This window comes from Ruditapes philippinarum, unplaced genomic scaffold (genome assembly GCF_026571515.1).
Source record: "Ruditapes philippinarum isolate M1 unplaced genomic scaffold, ASM2657151v2 ctg3007_1_1_1_1, whole genome shotgun sequence".
Lineage (NCBI taxonomy): Eukaryota > Metazoa > Mollusca > Bivalvia > Venerida > Veneridae > Ruditapes > Ruditapes philippinarum.
In genome coordinates this window covers 208,981-236,028 of record NW_026851980.1, presented here as the reverse complement: position 1 = coordinate 236,028, position 27,048 = coordinate 208,981, and the positions used below count along the sequence as shown (strand labels likewise).

Here is a 27,048-nt window from a genome sequence, read left to right as displayed (position 1 = left end):
CGTATCAGATCCGTTATGACAAATTACTGTACAAGATTTCAATGCCAATTTCATGACATGAAATATATTATATTTCTAGTTAGAACCATGGCCAAAATCTAATTTTCTCACACATAGTACCATTTCAAAGCATTTGCTGTCACATGCAAAGAAATTGGTTAGTTTTCAAGGCAAGATGGTTATAGGTGGACTTACTGTCGAGATATGACCAAAAACGTAAAATTGGCATAAAAAACAAGATAAATTAACATAACAAACCATATTTACTGCAGTCATTATTTTACGAATTCTTCACTTTTGATAGAAATATCATATCCTGATATGAAAATTAATAAATAATAACCCAACAATAATATAAGCGATTATGAAAAAAAACTTAACTTCAAACCTTGTAAAATACTACCTCATTTAAGAATTTAGGAAAAATTTGATTTCATTTGAGCAAAATAAGTCATATGATTACATGGAATGAAAGAAGTCAAACTTATTAAACTAGACATCATAATGGTAATATTACTGTTTATTGCATTAAAACATAAAATAATGCTTTAATAATATCGAAATACAAAGTACCAACCTTTGTACACTTAGACCTTTAACCTCATAGATTTTAATGAAACTTTTTTTAAATAACAGAACATGAATATCCTAACATTTTTCAAAAGTTGAAGGAACTCTTCTGAGGTACAAGTTTAAAAAAAAAATGAAAAAAAATGAAATAACTTCTTACAGAGACTGGCTGGGACACTTTAAACAGATAGATTTACAAAAGATTCTAGAAATATATTGAAAACCGTATTTTTTTAGTTATTCTTAGTCTGATTTGAGTAAAAAGCATTGCAATGCTTTCAGGTTTAATTCCTTTTTAACAATTGGAACTAATATTCTGGAAAAACAAAGTGGGCGAATGATCTGAAATTTTGCACACAAGCCATTGATCTAGACCTAAATCAAATGGTACATAAATCACGGCAAATTTATTTTCAGTCCCATAATGTCAAAAAACGTCAGTGGAGTCCCTTTTACATTTTGATTTTTTTAAATAACTGTTTCCTGTCACAACCAGATTACAAATATAACTCAACATATCATTTTAATTACGGGCTACCACTGCCATTTTTCATCGACAAAAAAAAATCTTACATGATAAAGCAAGTCTATCTGACCTGTCAAAATTATCATAACAATAGTTCAAAACTAATTCATTAAAAATCTTTTCACAACTTAGTTTTTCCTTGAACTAATGACTATTCATATTAAGAGATCTGTATCTTCTGTACGTAATGAGACAAAAAAAATTGTTTCCCTGACGACCAGATTGCGTGCTCAATCGTCCATTCCGATATACCTGAACAGGTATGACATTGACTCGTTATTATGTATTCTACGTATAGCCTCGACCAACATTCCACTTATATCTACGGTCTTTATCTTATGACACTGCATCTTTTGAATCTCATGTGGAACTGTGTTTGTTACTACAACCTGATGACATGAGGAAATAAATAAATGACATAAATCATCAAATTAAAGTATAGGTTATACATAGAGGATATTGAATAAGTGTAAATTTAATACTAAATTTATTGAACGTATTTGAATAAAATCATATTATGCGAGGCTCTGGCAAGGTTATACATAGGATATTGAATGAGTGTAGATTAAATACTAAATCAATAAAATAATAATATGAAGTAAACTAGAACTCCGCGAGTCGGATGTGTCGCCTTGTGAACAATGTAGTTTAGGGGAAATGGCCAGGACAAAAATGAAATATGAAAAATAACAAATTGCAATAACTAAAAAAATAATAAGTGCAGAGCAGCAGTTTCTATACACTGCACTTCTTATCAATAAGATCTATCATTCTATGATGTTTCAAGTCCATAGCTTTCATACTTGAGGAGAAATGACCAGGACAAAAATAAAGTAAGAAAATCAACAAAGGGCAATAACTCAAAAATAAGAATTGCAGAGTATCAGTTCTTATGCACTGCACTTCTTTTTAATGAGATCTATCATCCAGTCCATAACTTTTATACTTTCAGAGAAATGGCCTGGACAAAAATTAAGTATGAAAATTAACAAAGGGCCATAACTCAAAAATTAAGAAATGCAGAGTACCGATTCTTGTGCACTGCACTTCTTAATAATGAGATCCTATGAAGTTTCAAGTCCATAGCTTTTATACTTAAGGAGAAATGGCGCGGACAAAATTAAAGTATGAAAATAAACAATGGGCAATAACTCAAAAAAATAAGAAATGCAGAGTACCAGTTCTTGTGCACTGCACTTCTTCTTAATGAGACCTATCATCCTATGAAGTTTCAAGTCCATGGCTTTTATACATTAGGAGAAATGGCCCGGACAAAAATAAAGTATGAAAATTAACAAAGGGCAATAACTCAAAAATTATGAAGTGCAGAGTACTTGTTCTTGTGCACTGCACTTCTTAATAATGAGATCTATCATCCTATGAAGTTTCAAAACTGTAGCTTTTTTAGTTGAAGAGAAATGGCCCGGACAAAATTAAAGTATGAAAATTAACAAAGGGCAATAACTCAAAAAATAAGAACTGCAGAGTACCGGTCCTTGTGCACTGCACTTCGGGTTATTGAAAGAAGCATGCATACCAAGTAAGAAGTCATTCAGACTTATAGTGATTGAGTTATGCTCCGGACAAGCTTAAGGGGACGCTGACAACGACGCCGACACAGACGCCACCAACAAAAGTAACCCCTATATGTCAACTTTTCAAGGCGACACAATAAAATCATAATATGTGAGCCTCTAGTGACAATAATACTGTTTTAATCAACAAGTAAAATATATTTAATATTGAATCTACATGAATATAATATTCTATTTATCACATATCCTAAATAAGAACATTAATTTGATGCCCCTATTGTGCAAACGCTAACATCAGTGCAATTTAACGCTATGTTTGCATATACCCCAAATGGTGTTATTACACTAGTGTAATATAATTTTTATTACATGGCTTTATTACACTCCTGCCCTGTAGTTTATGTGATAAATGTATATATAGTATTATAACTGATGAATTGTGCACTAGATTTGCTCTACTTTAAATTCAAAAACTGTCTGTTTGAAGTCTCCATGTATCTGACAATCACATTAAAGATAGTAATGGATATAAAAGACAAAGATACCTCGTCTATACAGGAATCTTCTATAAGACGTGGAGCATCTGAAGATAACAGGCCATGTGTTGCCATTGCGTAGATCTTGTAAGCACCTCGTTCCTTCAACACCTCGGCTATCTTCACAAATGACATTACATCATCTATCATATCATCCTAAAATAAAACAATCACAATTTCTGAATTATAAAATAGGAAACAAGAGCGATGTTATCACTCGTCTAATAAGAAGGGGCAAAACTCAAAAAGTATTGCTTTCAGAATTATGCCCCTCGCCTAACTGCACCTTTTCAGGATAAGCAAGTATTCCAAGTTTCATGTGGATAACTTTTGAAATGTTTAAAGAATAGGCTACATTAAAGTTTTTTTCATGACACCAATTATGACAACGATGCAGCAATCATTATAACTTGACGTTTTCTTCGAAACAAACAGCTTATAAAGATTAAAGTAATTTCACAAAATATTTTTTTGATAGTTTATCATAATGTTACTATGTTACATACAAATCACTGCAGTTTTGATTTTTGGGAAAGGTTTGGAGATAAAGAAGCTAGTGACCAATGAAAACGCCGAAACCTGTGTTCCAAATCACATACATAACTGTCGACATACATTTTTGGTCTTGTTTTTTTTCATTCACTCAGACACTGCAAAGATCATATAATGACTTTCATGCCTCTCTTACCATTATTTCAGACTAAAACAGACACAAGAGTTGAACCACTGACCTTCCACAAAATAGCTGGATATCTTCATTAATAATAGCATGAAAGAATCCTGATTGCTTGGTGGGATTCAAACTAACAGCAGTGATGGTGAAGTAAATTTAAAGTAAGTGACCTCCACAGACACTGCCTGCTAAGTTACTACAAAAAAACACTATTATACAGTAAGTACAAAAACTTTGTGATATTTTGAGACATTCCTTGCTAAGTAATTAAAATAACTTTATGGCTGTTTTATACTATATGATATTTTATCAACATACCACAATGATTGCTATTCTCCCACCAACATCTCCTACAACATTCAATGGTGGCTTCTCTTTGGCAAGTATTGCTGAAAAATGAAATATTTAACATACTATAACATTACAACAAGAATAATTTTCTAACACTGTTCGTAATTACTTCTCAAAATTTGTTAAGAAGCATATAATATTTTGTATGAGAAAATGTTTGAATTTTTTTTTGTAAAACTGATCTTTATGGCAGAAATATTTTTTTCATTCAGACATAAAGACTGCAAATCTAGGAAATATATCAATAAATGTCAAGTAATTGATCTACAAAAGGCCACTGGCCAAGTGTTCCTTAATATTGTGATACTATATATTACACTTATCCTCTAATATTTTGATGCCAAAACTCACAAACAAATTACCTTGACAGAACAGAGACACATAGAGAAGAAATACATGGCTCCTTTCAGTCAAGGAGTCGAATGGGTAAGAGGGGTAGGGGTTGAGGGGAGGGGGATTGTTAGGTTATAAGTTATAACTGACTGGGTGCTTTGTATGATACACATTTTGTACACAAACCAATACTCCTGTCATAATTACACTATAGCACACCTAAAATAATATTTGTTTTTTTACATTCCCAGTAATGATATGGTTTACACCAAGTTGCATAAGCAAGGCACTTTTATTCCTTACCATGTTAAATTTTTAACATGTACTGATCCTACTTACAATTTGGAAAGGAAATTGTTTATCTGAACTAAATTATTATCGGTAGGTTCTACTGGATGAAGGTTGTTAGTAAAAAATGTCAATTTTGGGTTTAAAAAATCCTCTACCTCTGTATAACATAGGATCGAAAATGAATTTGATAATCAGAATAAGAAAGGTAGGGGACATATACAGTCAATTTAATACCAGCTGAGTACAATATGAAAATATGTTTCAAATACCAGTATCCAATGCAGAAATTATATTGGACTATTACAAGATAGAGTATGAAAGTTTCAAATTGTAAACAAGAATAATAGTAAGAAACATACATTACAATTTGGGTAATTAAACATAAGTAAGACCTTTTCAAAAATTTATAAAGGTATTTTTTTCATGCATGATAAAAAGCAAAGTTAAATATATACATAATACATTACTGCCACCTGCTTAAACAGAACTTTTAAAAACCAACAGGATTTGCGGTATAGCGTTTTACGTACTAGCCAGGTGTGAAAACTAGACATTTAGTATGCATAACAAAGGTAGTTACCGTAAACACCAAAATCATCATCCTAGTATAGAAGCCTTTGCCGTACACTGGAAATGTTACTTTTTTTTTGTTATGATTAACCTGTACCCTGCTGGAACCTGAAGTGAGCCTTTGCCACTTCAGGGCCTTTTCACTAGTTTTGGGGAAGGCGCCCTAGCCCTTTTTGTGGGGAAAAAATGCGCGATTTTCACACTTTTGGGGAAAATATCATATTTTCACACATTTCGGGGGAATATCATAATCTATTTGCATATCTTCCTCCAATCACATTTAAGGTTTACTATAGCACTAAGCTTTTTGTCCAAAAGGAGTAAAAGACATTTTTTACAGATCAATTTATTGCCCCTTTATATTGACTCATATTTCCTATTTATAGTTTTTTACATTGGTCATGTGAGGGTTCTTGGTTTGATTCAGTGGGTACATTATAATCAGTTTACACTGTATTACTGGCACTGATGTGCTAGGCTCGCTATTTCCGACAGTTGGGCATGTTGTGCGACTCGGACACATGGGCTAGCACTAACAAGGTCGTCAATTCATCCAATTTTTAATAAACAAAATTACAAACGTCACTCAATCGTATTTTCTTCTTGTTCTGTGACATTGTTTACATTAGTGACATCGTATTGGTCGCCATATTGTTGTAACACTTCACATGTGCACTAAAAAATAAGGCAGCAGGGATTTCCCATGCTGTTTTTAGAAAGTTGCAAACTCAGACTGAGGCTCTGAGTTAACATCAATTGTATTAAATCAAGGTATCCCTCAGGCTCTATTGGGTTATTGAATTATTAGCTTTCATTGGACAAAACAATTATCTATTTTTAAACAAGAAAGTTTGTTTACAAGTTTTATTCTTCAGTTAAAGGGGAAATATTTGCCAGAAGGGGAATTTTAGACTGTTTTTTGGGAAAAAAGGTAGTAATTTGGCTTGGGGACGTAGCCTGATACAGGCTACAGCAAAGAATGGTAAAAAGGCCCTGCACTTGTATAGAGCCTGCCCAGTCTGCACTTCAATGCAGTCTGACCAGGTTCTTTAACGTTTGCAGCTCAATTTTTTCTATTTTAAAATGGAAATCCCTCAGACTTTGAATGGGCTGTTCCAAATTCAATGCAGGGCAAATTTATCTTAAAAATTCAGCAGGTTTAAGGTGAATTGTATATCTAATCATATTCTTGCATATGAGACAGGATTATCTACTGTTTACACAACATGCTAAAAAAACCTACACTCCACAATGTAAAACAAGTCACGTGCCTTAAATGACGCCATTTCCAGATGCCAGGATGACATCATTGTGCTGTTATGAATAAGTTGTAAATTCATACGCTACTATAAGAAAAAGCGCTAAACAAAAAATATAAGTTTTTATAATTGCTTTTCGGAATGTAACGAAAATGTAATATGCAAGAAAACAATCAAACACTAGCTGTTCTAACAGATGGAAATATCTAGCTCTTGGGTAACTGTTAATCTGCAGAGTCTCGTTACCGCCATAAACAGTTACCCTCGAGCTAGATATTCCCATCTGTACTAGCAGCCTGTGTAAGATCTCTATATTGTTTACACGAGTGATTACTCCAATGCCTTATACAAATATAGAAACAATGCACCCAGAAGCAACTATGGAAGGCTTATATGTGCATAACATGTGCTTTGTTAATATTCAGCCAGTTTAGACAAGTCTTTCTCTCTAGATATATTATATGTACATACTTCGAACTTTTCTCCCTCTTGCACCTGTAGTATCAAAATAAACATTAATTCCTACATAATACGCTTTTAAAAACATAGCCCCGCTAACCAGCAAATAAAATTCTGAATTTAGCTAATGATATAATGTACATGAAAGAAAATTTTATCAACAAGGGGAGAGCAATCTATATATTAGATATCACACAAGAAGACCCTATATATATAGTCTGACATAGAACAAGTCTACTGTCTAGGAAAGGGTTAAATGTAAGCCTGTGATATATATGTATAAAAAAATTGGCATCGAGCTGAGCAATGTGAAATTTCTTCAGAGCATAGATGATGTTTTATATGAAACAATGCAATGTAAATATCTGTGAATGTATGCATTATATATGTACATAATGCTTAGTTTATTACAATGAAAACAAGCAATGCTATAATGATAAATTTCTATAAGAAAGCTATAAAATATATATCTTCTAAATTGCTATTGATTTGTGGTAGAGTTAAAACCAATTTATGCTTTATGTAATGAAATATCCAATGTTCATTTAATGGATATGGGGTCAGGAGCATTTTTGTCCCCAAGGAAAAAATGCACATGTATGGCTTAGATAAAAGGTATTTAGTCCAAATTATAGTTTGAAATGAATAAGTTCTTTTTTATCTATCAATATGGTGAATTGAAAGTTTTTTCACAAAATAACTAAAAATTATACAGTTGTTTGTTGTTGTTTTCTTCATTCAACAACATAACTTGACCACTAGGTAATTTTCAGCATTTTAAATGACCTTTCAGGCTTTGTCATTTTCCAATGTTGAGAATTGAGCTTACCAATAATGACATGCTTTATTGTATAGGGTCTGGTCATATTGTATAGCAGTGAAGGCTAGCTAAGCTTTACACAGTAAACACAGGCATATACCTAATATAACAGCAAGCACTTAATGAAAAGTCATTGTCAATATTAGACAGGAAAATACCAAATTTGGTAAAATTTTGTGCTCCAAGTCTTGACACAAATATTTTACACTGATTTTAAATTTGGGTGAATTTTTTTTGGAAATAATGAAATCCAATCATTACAAAAGATGACATATAGAATTTGGTAATAGTTCAGTAAACTGCGATAACACTGCCATATCAAGTGCGCCAAATTCGGATATCTTTTGTGCCAACTATTATATTATCATTTGCGTCAACTTTATTGTATGATATGCTGCAATCTTTCTTTTTTTTATAAATATCAAAATTTATTATTTGCCAATGCCAAGCAACATTGTCCCATGCACAACACGAGAATATAGAAATGAGACTTGGAGGAAAATTATTTTTGAACACACACACAATTTAAAGTCAGTTAATAAATTCTATTTGCATACATTAAAACATAATTCTGGTAAAACATAATTCTGATAAAACAAAATAAAATCTTAAAAATATATCTGTGCATGTGTTTGCTTTAACTTTTGTGATTGTAATGTAGCAAATTTAAGAAAAACAGCTTGTCTATCGAAGTTTGGTTTATGAAAATATTTCAGGGGTTCATAAGTTTTAGCAAGGTAAATATGAAAGAGTTATGACGCAAATAAAAGTCTGTTTATCAGCTTTACAGTTAAAATTCATGGCACATTTGAAATATATATTTTTAGGGCATATGATAATTCCTCATTTTGCCATTAGTGCAATGGCAATTTGCCCAGTATGCAAAACAACAAATGTACATTATCAATATGAAAAATATGTAACTTGTTTAATTGTCAAAAAAAAAACCACAAATTAAATTTTGGCAGCATTTTGGCCGTGCAATCAATTGTCAAAACAATAACTTGTTCCTTGGTTCTGTATCAAATTAGTAATATTGTGCCTTGTGCTAGCTACAATATGCCATAAAAAACATCATATAGATAAGCTTCCATACAATATACGATTTCATTGGTTATTAATGACTGCTCTAAGAATTCACTGCAACAATAATTTTGTTTAAATACTGCTGAAAGAAATCCACACATGGTATATAAAAATCAAAATCACAAAATATCAATAAACTCCACTCATACATGTCAAAAAAACAAAAACAAAAAAAAACTTTTAATCAAAAAAACATCTTACTTTTTTAGCAATATTTGGTCCATACAAATTAGTTATCACTTCTATTTCCAAATAATATTTTTGTTATGAAAAAGGTTAGAAGGAATTATTAATTATCAACAAAAACAAATTCTTTTCAAGGAAAACAGAAAAACAGGAATGACTGGTATGATCCCTTCAAATGAAACAATGCAAGTTTGCAAAACATAGTAACACAATTAACAACGTTAAGGTGAAAAGTCCTGAATCTTGAATATTTGATCTTAAATGTCAAGGTTATTTTTGGGTCAATTTCATATTTTTAAACATCAAAATAAAGTTCTATTCCACAAGTATCATGTCTAAATATGAAGACTCTAGCTCAAGTCAAACTTTTTTGCAGAGGGAGATATTTGCTCACAGAGAAAAAAAAATCCATTGGCTAACCTCAGGTGTTACAAACTTAAAGCAACACCAGGGGTTAAAACCACCTCACCTGCTGGAACTAAGAGATGCATAGACTCCAGTAATTTGAACCCATTTAGTAGCCTTTAACACTCACACAGTGTTAAACAATCTCTACAATTTTGATGCCTCAACCCCTAAAGGCAATCCCTCCACCACAAAGGGGGGAAATTGATCATATTCAAATGAACTTCAGGTGTACTTCTGGTTAAACTCACAGATAGGGCAAGTTTATATGTTGGATTTAGGATTAAATTAGGTCCTTTTAAGACAGGTAAGAAGGAAAACACTGGATATAAAATTTTCAGTTTGCTAAAATACAAGTCACATTTATCTTTTAAATAAACTCAAATGAATGACGTTAGGAAATATTCACCCTAGAAAATTACTCAACTCAAGTATTAGTAGCATTATAAATTCTTGTAATAATTAGATAATGCTTTGCCATAAAATGTCAAAGTTGTTAATCATTTAAAGAAAAATATCATAATGTAAAAAAAAGAGCTTCTAAATAATCGCGATAAATCAGCTAAATCTTATCTAGGCTTCAAATTTTAGCTCAAAAATATACTGTATGAAAATTAGCAAAAATTTTGAACCATCTAGTCAAGCATGCTATTAATACACCTCAAACTAGGTCATTTACATGTTGAATTGCTGTATTCGGCAGCAGGCAAGGGGTGTAACTGTTTACCCTGATCTGAATCTGAAACAGGACACATGAGTTACCTAACATGCTATAAATAGTTTCTATATGATGCAATACAATAAGCAAACAGTTTGACTATATAAATCCAGTAAAAACAAGAAAATGTAAATAAAACTAACAAAACACTTTGTTCAGCAGATAACATTTTAAAAATTCTGCATCAAGCCATATTGTACATGGTATATGTAGACATACATGTGCATGTTTATGTCTCTTTAAATCTAGAAATCCTAAACTTTAGAATAATCTTGAACTGTTTTACCTATGTGAATATATAATTATCAAAACATCTTTTATTTCTATCTTAATCAAAATAAGATTTTATTACAAAAGTGTAACTGACAAAAAACTTGTTTCTTTAAATGTATATTATACTCCTTCTAATATTTGACCTACATTTAATAATGCTAAACTTATAAAAATTTACATGATGTATTACACATAATTTCACATTATCTAGACAATAAGCCAAAATTTGTTCTTTTTATCAGGGTTTATTACACTGATACTTGCATATTTTTGGTCATATGGCAACATCAGTCCCACTAACTGGCTTAAACTACCTGCAATTTGGTGACCAAACTTTTACATTACTTCCACTGTTAAGGGTTTTACTTAAAAAGAAAACTGAACACAGCTACTTGTTTTCAGAATATGCTCTAATACAAGCCTTTTCCAGTTTTTTGAACAAAAAAGGGAAAAACTGATTTCCATTAACTTCAGCATATTTAAAATCTCAGTAAAATCTATATTTTTCTAGGGCATGTATCAGTTTAAAAAGCCATGGGCAGTACAAAGGAAATTACAATACCCTTGCTGTAAGGTTACAAACTATAAATTTGATAATGAACAGTTCCTAATTCATTACATCCCATTAACCCCCTTAAACATGCTGCATTTGTGTTATGGACTTGCACTGCTTTACTGATGGGATTTGTCTAATAATTGTTTTAGGGATTTTATAATGCTTTAAAGAGGCAACCAAAAGTAAAGTATACAGTCTGGTCAAACTTTGCAACTGTCTCATCACCTTAAGTTTTTCATCTTGATATCCCTATAATTTGATAATTGACAGTTCCAAATAAGAAAGCTGGACGAGTCCAAAACACAAATTCAGCAGGTGAAATTTCTATCCACTTCTCATCAACATTATATTTTCTGACTGACTTTCCCCTACCTTGCAATACCAATTGTCATTCCAATATGTTAATGAGCAGGCAGATAATCTAAATCACAAAGCTTTAGCCGAGAGTTGCATATGCACAACAGATCATGCGGAACCATCTAAAAGCCAGCAGTCATTCCTTACTAAATTTCTACTACGTAACAATGCCAATTAAGACGTATAGCAACACATTCGTTTCATTTCCCAACAAGTATGTTACTGTCGAATTAGGTAATAATTTTTATTTATTATCTGTCCATTTCCAATGCATGGTGAAAATGTTACACAGTTTTTTTTTAACCCCTGACCTGCTGGAACTGACAGTGATTAACCTTTGCCACCAGTATAGAACAAAGGCCAGTCTGAATGAATAAGACAAGCCAGTCTGTACATCTGTGCAAAATGGCCAAGCTATTTACCATTTTCTAACTTCATATTTTCACACTGATCTACCCAAATTGAAAATGGACAGTTCCAAAAACAGACAAAATGCGCAAGTTAATTTAAGAAATTCAGCAGGTCAAAGGTTACAGAAAATCAGAAATGTATATAATTTTATGCAGTATTCCTGTGTTTGTGAACCATCAAAACTTTTTCTACTCATATACATTACACATAAATCCTAACAATTTGTTTAATAAATGTCTAAACCTTATAAATCCAGAAGTGATATGTAATCCCATTTTTTTTTTTACCTTACGTTCTAAAGTAATTATTATAATATATTGCTACATAATTTCAGGCTGAATCAATCTGTATTTTATCAATCTCAAAAACATGAATTTCCAGTTTAATAAAAGGAACAACCTCTGATCTTAGGAGTACTATTACAGTAACCAGACAGAAAGATTTCAAAATATTAAAACATACCAGGTATAGAATGTAGACCAAAGTCCGCCTCCTGCATTACAGGTGGTGGTGAGGTTCTGCCATCACATGGCTCATCTTCATCTTTTTCCTCGCCGTGAATTACAGCGATACTCAGACGAAGACGCTCAGCAAAAGAAGTGACACGCTTAACCGAGTTAGGATTTCTAGCTACTATCACAGCATTACGGAAATCTGGAATCTAAATTTTGTAAATTATTATATAATAGTCAAAGTCTAACCAGTAACCTGCTCAAACGAAATGTAGTTAGCCACTGCCACCAGTATAGAGCCAGGCCAGCTTGCACAATGGTGAAGTCTTATCAGGCTCTATACTGTTGGTAGCTCCATTTTTGTATCTTGATAAAATTTGGCTAGGCTGTTCCTACTTCAAATCTGTGCCAATTCATTACACAAATTCAATAGGTTAGGTCAAACATATTAAGGCTTCCCTTCACATTACTATAATGCTAATCTAAAGTTTGATTAGAAACATAAATTCTCATTTTTGTCAGTTATTACATCACTTGTAATCTGGAACAAAGTATAAACTCTTTTAAAAATATTATCTTGTTTCTCATTCCCCCCAAAAAACTTCTTTTAAACCCTCATGCATATTATTTTATACACGAAACAAATAAGACTATATGATAAGAAAGGATTTAAATATTGACTATAATGTACAATCTTTCATATGATTTAATTTCCAAATTTTCTCTGACTTACTCCTCAAATATTTGTTTGCCTCATCAATTTATTCCCTTATTTATCCTCTTAACATGTTATGATCAAACAACCATTATTGCCTCTTATTATCATGAACTTAACCAGCTAGACCTAATACCACAAGTATAGAGCCAGGCCAACCTGCACATCTGTACAGCCTGACCAAGATCTATACTGTTGGTAGCTTAACTTTTGTATTTTAATACTGAAACCCTAACATTTTCAAATGGACTGTTCCTAATTCAAACCTGGGCAAGTCCATTACACAAATTCAGGTGGTTGATGGTTGTACTTACCGTTCCCTGAATGTATTCTATAAGGAATGGTGAAGCTCTGAGATTATCAACTGGTATGTCAAAGAAGCCCTGGATTTCTTTCTGGTGAAGATCAATGGTGATAATGTGAGTAAGTCCTGAAATAACAAGCATAAACACATAGTCCTGAATTAACAAGCATAAACGCATAGTCCTGAATTAACAAGCATAAATACATAGTCCTGAAGTAACAAGCATAAATACATTTTTAATCCTGAAATAACAAGCATGAGTTAATTTTCTAGTCCTAATAAAACCATGGGCAGATTTTGTAGTCCTGAAGTTACAAGCATAAATATATTTCCTAGTCCCAAATAAAACAAACAAGCATAAAAAATTACTGTAACCTACATGTATGAAATTGACATTTAACCAGAAGGTGCAGCAGCATGAATCCAATAAACATGGAAGTAATTTCTAGGTAAAAATATCATGCACTGTCAGTTATTTATTTGAGGATTTATATATATCGTTTTCTGTCACATACAGTATAGAGGACTTAAATAATGGTTCTTAAAAAACACTTAAAAAATGTCACATATAACAAATGTTTCAGTCACTACCAATAAAAAAGAAAATGCCAAATGTGCTAAGTAACTCACCAGATGTGCTAAGCATTTTAGCGAGAAGTTTACACACAATGGAACCTCTTTTTCTCATTTTGCTCTGTTTAGAATATGGTATATATGGCACTACCCCAACTACCCTCCTTGCTGAACTTGTCTTACAGGCATATGCTATAATCTGTAGTTCCATCATATCATTATTCACATCCCTATAATATATTTATATCAATTTAAGTTCATTAACAGACAGTACAGTCATATCATATTCTACAAAATTATTGTACATGTACTTAGTTCACTTATATTTCATCTCATTTAGCATGGGACTCTGTATTATCGGCGTACGTAACTTTTCCTATATGTCTGTATTGAATTTCATTGATGAATTTAATAATCAATATTCTGTGTAAAACAGTACAAATTCAACTAATCATTACATTTTTTATTAATTGAGGTCAAAGATTTTTAACTTCAACATATGCATGACCACACATGACAAAATAATGAGAGTACATTGGTAATAGCGTTGCACCGATGTACATGTAATATTCTGTACAATACAAATGTTGACCACTCACATTACTTTCTGTACAGTACAAATACTTAGTCTAGACTTGGTAGATTGAGCATGAGATTCAACGGATTTCTCAACATGTTTGAGGACCTGTCCATGTAAAATCTGAATGCCTTTCTTTCTTATATAAATTTAAAAATGCTGCAAATTAATTCAACTCAAGAGCCAGTCTCAAATCTGATTTAATCAGCTTCTTAAAAATGCTAACCTTTAGGAACTGACAGTCATCATTAGGTCATATTCTTGTGACTTTTCTTGAAAGCTTATTAGTTACTTTTCTTAATTATCAAGAAATCAAAAATACATGTATGTACATGATTTACATGATTTCCTGTGGTAAAAAATAGTGGCATCATTCTGTGCTTAAAGAATATTTTGATATTTTACTTACTTAGTTCCAGTTTGTATAATGTAAACATCCTTTCCTCTGATTGACTCCTTTATTTCGACAACCGTTTCTGTTAAATAATTGTAAAACATACATTTTCATGCACAGAGAGAAAAATTAAAGAAATAACAAGAGCTGTAGGTAGGACTGTGTGCTGTACTATTCTTAGTGCTTGACAAGAGCCTGGATAATGTTGAATTTTCTAAATTCAGAAAGGGTCATAATTTGGTCAAAATCCATGAAGAATTATGGGTCTTGGAAAGTGACCTCCTATTAATTTACGCTCTAAAATATGTGTGTTTAGCTTCAACCCATTCCAAGACACCAACTTGCATGCAAAAACTTAACCAAAGTGTGACATTTTCAATGATAGACGCCTCAGTATGTACAAGACTTGAATAGTTCTCCATATTCTTGAAATAGTCAAGCTGAAATCAGATACAATGTACATGTAACTGAAATTAAAAATCATGCATTATATCAAAGTAGAAAGCTAATGTGGAAAGCAAACTAATGTCAAAGACTGGAAAATTAAAAATGTTCTTAACTTGATAGAACATATTTTGTCCACTACCCCTAGCAATGGCTTAAGCAAAATTCCATCATCTAATATGAAATGGTAATTAATTAAGAATTTGAAAATAAATAAATTCATACATAGCATTATACAGTGGTTATACAGACTCTTCTGTCAGGACAAGTGGCATATGGTCTCCATAAGAAGAATGTATGTGTCCTAAACAAAGACAACACATCATATAATCCAAAGTCCCTGACTGGATCGAAACCTATACAGCGATGATAGATAAGTGATTTGAAGTTGGCGACCTAAACCACTAAGCATACTGAGCATAGAATAATCCTTCTTTAGCTCTGAATATTTTTCAACAGCAGTGAGTAAAGGAGGACAAAATAAAGGAGCAAGTAAGTAACAGAAATGACCAGTCAGTCCTACCTCTGTTTGCCTTATGGTAACAGCGACAGTCACATAGATGTGTTGACAGCTTCCTGAAACATACACATAAATAGATGGAGGCAATGTCATGGTAGGTGACATATTTATTTAAATTATAGTGACACTGTAAACAGCAGCACCCAAAGCTTTCTTATTGTTTAGATCATAATCTAAAAAAATTTGAATAATAAACATAATCTATATTCCAGTCAGGTCTCTTGCCATGTGGGTTCAAACTCTATCAGGGAAGAACCCTTGTTTCCTTCAGCAAGAAATCTTACACTTGCTCAGTACTGGATAGCTCCAGGAATGGATTCCAGATTGTTTCTGCAAGCCATTACTTTAGTATTTTAAGCTTCCTACACAAACAAACTAAAATAAATTCTTTATAAAGTTATAAACTAAAGAAATTGTGGACAATGACGAATAATGGACACACTGCCAAACAAAAGCTCATCTCTTAGCTCATATGAGCACGACATGCTTAGGCAAGCTAAGAAAATAGTGATTTTACTTTATTTACTGTTCCAAAACTTCCTAAAATATTGTAGTGCACCAAAGGCAAAAAGGATTATATATATAAAAGGCGATTTAGAGGGTATAAAAGGTGATTTAGAGTGTATGTGTGCAGATTTTTACCAGCAAACAGCATAAATTGGGTTTTCATTGGTATATACTATTTATTGGTATACAATTATAATTGCTGGGATTGACTAATAATACCATGAATTTTGATTTTATGTCTGTGGCTCTGTGTGATTTAGATGTAAAGGGGATGCTTTCATTTCAAACATTTTTTAACGTAATCATAACGTGCATCATTACTTTGTAAAAAATTTTGCTACAACTGTCAAGCTATGGAATGCCGGTAGGGACATGCCACTTTGCTTATTTGCCAACTACTTAATTGCTTATTTGCTAATTGCTGATTTGCCAATTTGCTGATTTGCCAATTTGCTTATTTGCTAATTGCTTATTTGCTTATATACATAAATTTTTATGCTATTGTCAGGCGACACGTCCGACTCACGTAGTTCTTGTTTGATATAAAATAACAAGTCTTTGTAGACTTTATTTCAAGCTCATGAACCTATATCATGTTATTATGTTTATAAGGTTTTGTTAATTATAACTTGTGACAATTATGATCAATCCATCATTACCTAGAATAGAGGTAGAAAGACAGATGGATACATTTTAATCAATTTCGAAAACAATAAATTCAGTTTCAGAAAGTAGTTGTTTTTTAATTATCTTGAGTTTCACTTTTAGCTCCACATTTCAGAGAATAGGGATGCTATTCTACCCACCAATGCATTGGTTTTCTTCGTATATCTCTGTTACTTTTGCTGATTCATGCATCTTACTGCAATTTTGCATAAACTTTGCGTTACAAGCATGCATACAAAGTACATGAAGAAGCTGTGCCCGTTATATACTTAATGCCAAGGTCACCAATGTATTGTACTGAGAAGCCTTTGTTTTTCTGTCATATCTCTGTTACTATTGCTTATATCTTACTGTAACTTCACATAAGCATTAAATAGGCAGCATGCATACACAATATTCAAAGAGGTTGTGTCCATTATTCCCTAGGTCATGATTATGGTCATGGTCACCTGATAGCATGTAAAATGTACAACATGAAGAAATGGAACATGACCAAATTTCAAAATCATTAAACCAAAGCAAAATGTTGATGCACACAATGACATAAGTGATCTCAAAATCTTACAGAGCTAAAAACGAAGCCTATTGCTTAAGTGCAAAGACAAACACCCGTGTTAAGCATGCACCAAATGTATCTTTTTTGATACTATGTGTTCGTACCACTAAAATGAGGCCCTCTGTGACAAATCTGCTGAGAATAACGACATTTTATATGCCATAAAATAAGAAATAGTTTTGTTTTCAAGTTCTTTTATTTTCAATCTTTACCCAATAATTTTAACTTATATATGACCGATGAAGTGTTTATTATGCCTTAAGCTGCACACAAACAGATCTATAGCTGCAACACATTATAAGTCATTCTCAAGCATAGATGCTGGCGGGTCAGATCCTGCCCCTAACGTATATGCGTCTGTAAACACTGTATAAAAACTATTTTAATATTTATTTAAATACGAATTGGACATTTGTTACAACGATAAAACCATTAAGTACTTTATTGAGACTTGGTGGTATATGGTATTTTTTCATACCGGTATATGTAAAAATTGCTTGAAAACCAGTTTTAACGATGTCCAGTTCGTGTTTAAATATTAAAATATTTTAAACAGAGTGTTTAAAGGGGCACGTATCACGTTATGGGTACGGGATCTGACCCCAAGCGTCTGTGTTCTCAAGTACATGTTAGCCATCAGTTGTAGACATATATCTGCGTAGGCATCACTGCAACCAAAATTTTATTGACCAACAGTATTCTTGGAAAAACACTGAATGTACAAGAATACTGTTGGTAAAAGTTAACAGATCTGACTCAACTGATTGTATGTAGTCAGATTTTATTTATGCTTCCGGCACAGTGTAAACATTTTCTATTGCAAAAAAGCAAATTAGCAATAGGCAAATAAGCAAATACGTAAACCAGCGGTTAACAAATAAGCAAATTAGCAATTCAGCAATTGGCAAATAAGCAAATTTGTTGTTAAGCCTATCAGCCATTGGCAAATAAGCAAATCGGCAATTAGCAAATCAGCAATTGGCAAATAAGCAAATTGGCATGTCCCTACCGGCATTCCATAGTCAAGCAGCTTTTATCAGTTTTGAAACCTGGCCATGTGCAAAATTAAATGCAAAGCCAAGGGAGATAATTATAAACACATTGCCTTGATGTTAGGGTAGCAGTTTAAAATATCCTATTATACGCAACATATTCCTTACTCTGCAACAATTTGTGCGAGCTCCGGGTGAGAATTCCCTGAAACAACAACCATGGGACATCTTTGTTGCTCTGCAATCGACATATTTCTAATTAAATTCTACTGCCCTATTTGTTTTGGTTTCATACGTCCTTGACCGTGTAGCCGCTTAAAACATTAAATGTCTGAAAAAATCCAATTTCAATCTAATATCAAGTATCTATCAAGTATCTGTAAATTCAAAGCTATCAGAAATATGAATACTGCTTTATTTTTGTAGTCAATATTTTCAATACTTTAAAGTATTTGTGATTTCAATTTTGTGAATGCATAAACGACATTATTGACATTTACCATCGACCAATCAAATGCGACCTTACGGGAAATCCAGCATGGTGGAATGTTACAAAGTTTTGGAAGCAGAAAATATTTTCTAACTTTTGCAGCAATTGGCGTAAGAATCGTGCGATCCTTTACGATGAGCGAGTCAAAATATTTTCCAACACATAGATTAACTAGGTCTTCATGTGTGACAAATCGGTCGAAGGATGCAGTCACTCAAAATACTGGCATTGATACCAGGATTGCCAGGTCAACTTCACAGCATGCACAATCATTAAGTGGCAAGTTAAGGAGAAAACGCGAACACACTGAAATAAAAATTGAAAATGGTGAAAGTGTCAATGATAATGCTTCAAACACCATTAACATCAAGACTGAATTAAAGACTGAGGTGAAGTTTGAACCTGGAGTGAATCAAATTACAGAGGAAGCGGTTCAGGGAAATGTTTGGCAACCACCTTTGTGGAAACAGCAGCTTGATAATATTTATGAAATAAGAAAAGCTTGGGATGCACCGGTTGATACCATGGGTTGCGATGTTATAAGTGATGAAAATGCAAAACCAGAGGTTCAAATTTTCATGAGATATGTTCAAAATGTGTTATACACTTACAATGTCAAAAATGTTAGGAATTTGCTTTGTAAATAGTTTATTTTCATTTTAATTAGGTTTACCTTATGTCTGTATGATAACTTTTACTATGCTTAAATGCCCTGAAAATCTTATGGTATTTGATGCATTAAATGTTAATGACAGACTAATATGAAATTAGGCAAAGCCTATGAACGGGGAAGTCGTTAAAAATTCCTTTCATTCTTTCCGTTTTAAAGGTGTCATTCGGTATTACATGCACCGCTTCCGTTTTCACTCGGAACACTCGACGATTATCATTTATCCGAAAAGTTGAGATTTGTTCCGTTATGGGAATACCCCGCCTATTATCATTGAGTTACATTGTAAATGGCGGCGCTCGACTAGAACTGACACTGAAAATTTCATTGATAGGTATAGAATTCTATACATGTATATTTTTTAATTGTTTTTTATTTGATTTTCTTTTAAATATACACGTGTAGTCTATAGCCGGGCAAGCCAAAGCCCGGACCCGCTTCGCGGGCCCGGTTTTTGACTTCCCCGTATTACTTAACTTAATAATGATGTCACTGAATGAAAAACTGTGTGCCCCTATAAAATGGCATTTTTAGCGCACCTGAGCATATCCTCAGGGTGAGCTATTAGGATCACTTTTCGTCCGTCGTGTGTTGCCCGTTCACACTTTTAAAACAACATCTCCTCTGAAACCATAAGGCAGATCATAATGAAACTTCACAGGGATGTTCCTTGTGTGAAGCCTTAACAAAGTTGTTCAAAGAATTCAATTCCATGCAGAACTCTGGTTGCCATGGCAACCAAAAGAAAAAACTTTAAATATCTTCTTCTAAAAAACTCAAAGAGCTAGAGCTTAGATATTTGGCATGAAACATCTTCTAGTGAGTGTCTACCAAGTTTGTTCAAATAAAAGCCCTGGGGTCAAAATTCGCCCCACCCCAGGGGGTCATTGATTTTCCCTATATGCATACAGTAAAAACTTAAAAAATCTTCTTTTAAAGAACCCAAAGAGCTAGAGCTAAGATATTTAGCATGCAACATGTTCTAATGGGTGTCTACAAAGTTTGTTCAAATAAAAGCCCTGGGGTCAAAATTGGCCCCGCTCCAGCTAAGGGGTCATTGATTTCCCCTATATGCATAATTATAGTAAAAACTTAAAAAAATTTCTTTTAAAGAATGCAAAAAGCCAAAGTTAAGATATTTAGCATGAAACATGTTCTAATGGATGTCTACCAAGTTGTTCAAATAAGAGCCCTGGGGTCAAAATTGGCCCTGCCCTGGGGGTCATTCATTTTCCTTATATGTTTATCTTTATAACAAAAACTTAAAAGATCTTTTTTGAAAAAAAAAACAAATAGCTAGAGTTTAGATACTAAGCATGAAACATCTTCTAGTGAGTTCTACCAATTTGTTCAAATAAAAGCCCTGGGGTCAAAATTGGCCCCGCCCCGGGGGTCATTAATTTTCCTTATATGTGTATGACAATAACTTACAAAATTTTCTTTGAAAAAAACTCAAATAGCTAGAGTTTAGATATTAAGCACGAAGCATCTTCTAGTGAGTGTCTACAAAATAGACAAAATAAGAATCCCTAAAGAAAGTCCAACACAACATAATTGAAAATGTTGCAGGCTCGGTTTGATTGAGCCTGTTCATGGACGGTACTGTAAAGTGTTAACTACCGTCCACGCCCCCTAGCACCGGCTTAAGCAGAATTCAACATTTAAACATGGTAAAATTTTGAATTTAGAAACATCCGCAGATGAGTTCATATGGCGGTTATCATGGAACCTTCAACGTGACACTTCCGTGCAAAGTTTGTTCAAATAAAAGCCCTGGGGTCAAAATTGGCCCCGTCCCAGGGGACATTGATTTTCCTTATATGTGTATAGCAAAAACTTAAAAATCTTCTTTGAAAAAACCTGAATAGCTAGAGTTCAGATATTAAGCATGAAACATTGTCTAGTAAGTGTCTACAAAGATTGTTCAAATAAAAGCCCTGGGGTCAAAACTGGCCCTGCCCCAGGTGAGTCATTGTTTTTAACTTAATATGTGTAAAGAAAAAAACTTGAAAAAAACTTCTTTTAAAAAACCCAACAAGCTAGACCTTAGATGTTTAGCATGAAACATCTTCTAATGGGTGTCTACCAAGTTTGTTCAAATAAAAGCCCTGGGGTTTAAACTGGGCCTGCTCCAGGGGCCTATATACAGGTGAGCGACTTTAGGGCCATCATGGCCCTCTTGTTGTTTATAGGACCAATTACATAAGAGGGTTTAAACCCACCAATCATTAGGTGTAGAAAGATATTTAGTGATGGAATTTATTGAAAATAAATTAAGACTATGACTGATTAGAACATACAATGAAAGCAAACTAATTTAAAATATGCAGCATATAATCATTTTAGAGGTACATTTGCATGCATTTCTTTTTATTTGTCGCAAACATTGAGTACATTTTACAATTTATTTCAGGTGTACAGATATCAAGTATTACTTTCTTTGATGTTGTCAAGTCAAACTAAGGACCAGATCACATCAGCAGCAATGAGTAAATTAAGAGCACATGGTTGTACCATTGACAATATTCTCTCTACATCAGATAAAATATTAGGAGAGCTTATCTACCCTGTTGGATTTTGGAAGGTAATAACAGATGAGTTACCAAACTTTCAGATGTTTTATATTCTCTGTAGATATTTCTGTCACCTGAGTTTATAAATTTGGTGTCTTGAAGCTGTATAGTGTATTAAAGCTTGATTGTTCTTCACAGACACTACTCAAGTTATAGAAGGATAATTATCTGGAGTCATCATTTCATTTGTCAGTTAAAACTTTAAAATGGCATGTAAAATGTCTTTGTGGTATTATACCCAAAAGAACAGGAAAACTGCAACTCATTATGATATATTCTTTAGAATGCATTCAAATTATAATACAAGAGGTTATATATACAAGTATTTAATACCTAAAAGATAGTACAAGATTGTTTCAGTTTTTGATGATGATGAGATATTTTTGTGAAATTATCTATTTTTTAGAGAAAAGTGGAATACATCAAGAAAACCAGTGATATACTTAGAACACAATATAAAGGTGATATTCCTTCTACTGTACAAGATCTCTGTAAACTTCCTGGAGTAGGTCCCAAGATGGCTTATTTGGTCATGAAATGTGCTTGGAATCAAATTGAAGGTGGATATTTTTATTTTTGAAGACAGTATAAGACACTTTAACATGTTACCTATTAATAGAATAAGGACAAAACATTGTTAAAAAGGACTTGTGTGTATAAAACAGCTATTCTTTTTATTTGACCAATGCCTCCATATACAGAATACTCTTCAGCATTTTTTGTATTTTGATTCACAATAAATATGTCTACAAGCTCAGTATATAAACTTAGATGAAGATATTAATGGCAAGTTCTTGTAAAGTATTTTACACAAATTGGGATATCTGACCAGATTATACATGCAAATTCCAAAATTTGTGATTGGTAACTTTTCTTGTTTTGCCTTATATTTGATATACATGCAGGTATAGGAGTTGATACACATGTACATAGAATCTCAAACCGTCTTGGTTGGGTGAAGAAAACAACAAAACTGCCAGAGGATACAAGAAAAGCTCTAGAAGACTGGTTACCCAGGTGAGGAAAAATAAATTGTTATGTAACTTAGAAGTGATATTATCCATGGCAAGAAGGATGACCCCTCTATTAATTTTGAGGTCATTAGGTCAAAGGTCAAGGTTTCAATGACACTGTGTCTATCAATTACTTTAGAAGGAAAAGGCCAAAGTTTGTTAAACTTGGTAGCAGCATTTTTCATGACTTGTAGGTGACCCCTTTTGATTTTCAGGTCATTAGGTCAAAGGACAAGGTCACAGTGACATTTTTTGTAAAACTATGTTTAACTTGCGAAGGAATAGTGGTTATGTAACTTAGTGGGAATTCAAATTAAATTGTTTAATGTCAAAACTGGGCAAATCCATTTTACAAATATAGCAGGCAAATGATTTGAACTTTACAATTTTTTTTCTAACTACAGGGAATATTGGACAGATATTAATCATCTATTGGTTGGATTTGGTCAGCAGACTTGCCTACCTGTCAACCCCAAGTGTTCTGAATGCCTAAACAAAGACATCTGTCCATATGGCAGATCACAGCTCAGATACTGTAAGCCAAAGAAAATTAAGAAGGAACCAGTCAGTGATGAAGATCAATAAACTTTTAGCTCATCTAAGTATAATATTGTCACCTTAGTGCAGTAGCCGGTTTACTCCTATTGGAATGCAGTAGGAGTTAGTCTGTTATTGCACTTAGGTGACAATATGCTCAGGTTCGATATTGTGTTCAGCAATTGTGTTGGTCATCAATAGTATCAATGTTTTGTCAAATTGTTTAGATTTTCCAGGAATGAGCAGAGCCTTCTATGGATAATGATGGTACAATGCTAAACATAAATTGTTAGTCTGCTGAACGAGATGAAGGAAACGAGAAAAAATCTCGTAAACAAGTATCTGTGCCAAAGAATAACTTGACAGGAACATTTAAGCTGGATGTTCTCTATAAAACATCCCTTTTACAGCTTAGCTCCTTAACTCTTATCATGGTCTTCAACAAAAGTAGCTTGTTTCTGTACATAACATTTCATTGTTTTTATTACATATACAATTCATATATGTTTTTATAATTTGTTAATGGCTTTTCTTTGTCAGAACTTTATATTGTTTTAACATTGTTGTTGCTCTTTGTTTTACTGTTTGGAAAGGAAAAGAATGTCTTAATTAAAAGTAGCTTGATGCTATTAGAACATAATTATAGAGAATATATATTCAATTTGTTACCATTTTAAATTAAACATCAGTTGATGGAAAGAGGTCCCGACAATAAATTAACAAGCTTCTATGCGAAGTTGATGAACTTTTCATAAGTGAATAGGATGGGCAGCAATGGTTTTGTTAAAAGTCAGTGATAACAAATCATAAGAACAACATGTTTATTTTCAGCATCTTTATTGTATGAATACAAAATAAAACATTATATAACAAAAATATAATTTTCTGTTGTGAATATTAAATATCATTATTATTATGAATTGTCTAAATATTTGGAAAGTGGTGGCACGGCAACATAGAGCAAAATAGTAAATAAAATTATTCTAGTACATGTAGTATACATATTTAAATTCAAAGTAATCTAAAGTTTGCCTTAAAATGATCAAAATACCTGAAACAGACGATTGTCTGGATAAAAAAAGTCATGGATAAATAAAAATTAGAAATCAGCCCAAATGATTATCATTTTAGTATCTGAGCAACAAGAATATCTAGCTGATAACAAAATAATGATTGTCTTTACAAAAAGATATATATACAGGATATATAATGTTATGAAATAATTTAACATTCCTGTCGGATCACTGAATACACTGAATATTTTTTGTACTTTTTGATGTTCCTATGGAAACATACTTTTCATAAGGATATACAGTAAGTGCTGTTGTAGGATAAAGAAATTTAGAACATGTAATATGAATATAATGGCTATTAGTATTAATATATAATGCATTCCACATAAACAATATGTAAAATAAAAACATACTAAAATTTGGATTTCAAAAGTAAATTTCTGTGAAAAAATATATTCTATATTTACGAAATGTTAAATATATTGTGAAAAACAACTATTAAATAAAAACCAGAGAACAAATGGGACTTTTTAAGTAAAATAAAACAAAATACAATTACATTTGAGCATTAAAAGTATATATATATATATATATGAAAGAAAGAAAGTCATGAGCAGGAAATTATACATAGAAAAATCAGTAAAAAAATTGGCACAAAGAAAATGGAATGGCTGCTGTGGTGTAGTTGTAAGCATACTCGACCAGCAATCCAAAGACCCATGGTTGGAGTCCTGGCTGCGGCATGCTAATTTTTCATACACATATATTGAACAATGATTTTGGTGGCAAATTCAAAATACTTCAAATTTCACTTCACAACATCATGTTTCCCCCCCCCCTCCTCTCATATGAATATCTTGAAAATCATATCATCTAGGGTAAATATTTAAATATATACTATATGAGCCGCGTGACGACAAAACCAACTTAGCGGGTTTGCGACCAGCATGGATCCAGACCAGTCTGTGCATCCGCACACTTTTACTTTTTATGGACATTTAATTTTCTACCACTTGAAATAATAAAAAGATATATGTCAAAACAACTTATCTTTTTCTACTGATATCTATCTTCAACATCTCAAGGGTATTTTTAAATGGCAACGTTAAGTCTTCTGACATACTATTTAAGTTGTATTGTCATGCTGGCAGTCGTATGCCTTTTTATTAGACAGCTACATGTATAATCTCATAAAATATCTATAAATAGTTTCTTACTTAAATGCTTTCTTAATTAACAGGCAATATTCGGGGGCATATTTTGAATATATTTCATGACACCTAAATACATGCAAGTCAAACATTTTATTTAACTAAGCTTTAAAAAAGGATACTGGCATACTGTATAATTATATACTTATTAATATACAGATAACAAATTATCTCACAGCATAAACCCGCTTCTTTTTCAATGTTACTTTATGTATATCTTTATTTTTACAAGTGTCTCATACAAAGCATGCTATTGATCCCATGAAGATTCAATGGATGAAATATTCTAAAAAGAAAGCACCTCACACAAAGATATAGACATTATTTTTTATGTATTTATGTATTTCCTAGATTTCAAGGCGCTACTGTGTCTAAAAAAATCTTTAAAACTTGTTATCATTTACATCTATTATCATTCACATTTATTATCATTTATATTTGTTATCATTTACATTTATTATCATTCATTTTCGTTATCATTAACGAAAGTTAATCATTAATATTTGTTATTTACATTAGTTATCATTTACATTATCATTCACTTTCATTATCATTTATATTTGTTATCATTTGTAATGATTTCATACAGACTTACATAACATGCTTTCAGATATGTAGTTTACTCTTTTTTTTACAGAAATCCAACTCCTGACATGCAAGATCCTATGTGTCTTGCTATACACAAATCTAGCATATGCATAAACATAATAAATCTATATATAAAATTGAACAGTTGTGTACATACGTCAAATGTCACCCTAATTCTATACAAATTTTGTGATTCTATAAAATAAACATACAATGAAATGAACAAACAAAAATATGACAAAATAAAAGTAAAAATTTGTAGTTTAAAATGTTAAGTAAAAATTGTAAGTAATAAAGACTGGCAAAATTTATATTTGGTGTATACATACCAGTGAGAT

General features: G+C 32.4%; 2 protein-coding genes across 4 annotated transcripts; one reads left to right on the top strand and one right to left on the bottom strand.

The window, feature by feature from the left end:
- Nucleotides 1-295: 295 nt before the first annotated feature.
- LOC132744759 (phosphoribosyl pyrophosphate synthase-associated protein 2-like) lies at nt 296-18,942 on the bottom strand. 3 transcript variants are annotated; one of them, XM_060733544.1, is made up of 10 exons: nt 18,784-18,942; nt 15,898-15,950; nt 14,946-15,012; nt 14,017-14,189; nt 13,397-13,512; nt 12,378-12,576; nt 10,280-10,339; nt 4,159-4,229; nt 3,177-3,323; nt 296-1,485 (listed from the first exon to the last, which is right to left on the bottom strand). In XM_060733544.1, the coding sequence occupies exons 1-10, from the start codon at nt 18,864-18,866 to the stop codon at nt 1,327-1,329; spliced, it is 1,128 nt and encodes a 375-aa protein (XP_060589527.1). In that variant the 5' UTR covers nt 18,867-18,942; the 3' UTR covers nt 296-1,326. The 3 variants fall into 3 exon arrangements, with proteins under 3 accessions (XP_060589527.1, XP_060589532.1, XP_060589538.1); XM_060733549.1 differs by lacking the exon at nt 10,280-10,339 and adding an exon at nt 7,116-7,139 and having other exon boundaries at nt 297-1,485; XM_060733555.1 differs by lacking the exon at nt 10,280-10,339 and having other exon boundaries at nt 299-1,485.
- A 297-nt stretch (nt 18,943-19,239) lies between these two features.
- On the top strand, nt 19,240-25,473 carry LOC132744645 (endonuclease III-like protein 1). Its single transcript, XM_060733407.1, has 5 exons — nt 19,240-19,671; nt 22,189-22,359; nt 22,755-22,908; nt 23,254-23,365; nt 23,766-25,473. Exons 1-5 carry the CDS (start codon nt 19,240-19,242, stop codon nt 23,944-23,946), a joined length of 1,050 nt encoding a protein of 349 aa, XP_060589390.1. The 3' UTR covers nt 23,947-25,473.
- The last annotated feature ends 1,575 nt before the right edge of the window (nt 25,474-27,048 follow it).

Excerpts from the sequence above, each read along its gene's own strand:
- LOC132744759 (XM_060733544.1), bottom strand. The coding sequence starts at position 18,866 with ATGTCGATTGCAGAGCAACAAAGATGTCCCATGGTTGTTGTTTCAGGG. Across the intron at positions 10,340-12,377 it reads TGGTCTACATTCTATACCTG|ATTCAGATCAGGGTAAACAG; the intron begins GTATGTTTTAAT and ends GTCCTGTTTCAG. Across the intron at positions 4,230-10,279 it reads CGAATACAGCAATTCAACAT|CAATACTTGCCAAAGAGAAG; the intron begins GTAAATGACCTA and ends TTCATTTTTCAG.
- LOC132744645 (XM_060733407.1), top strand. The coding sequence starts at position 19,240 with ATGAGCGAGTCAAAATATTTTCCAACACATAGATTAACTAGGTCTTCA. Across the intron at positions 22,360-22,754 it reads ACCCTGTTGGATTTTGGAAG|AGAAAAGTGGAATACATCAA; the intron begins GTAATAACAGAT and ends TCTATTTTTTAG. Across the intron at positions 23,366-23,765 it reads CTAGAAGACTGGTTACCCAG|GGAATATTGGACAGATATTA; the intron begins GTGAGGAAAAAT and ends TTCTAACTACAG.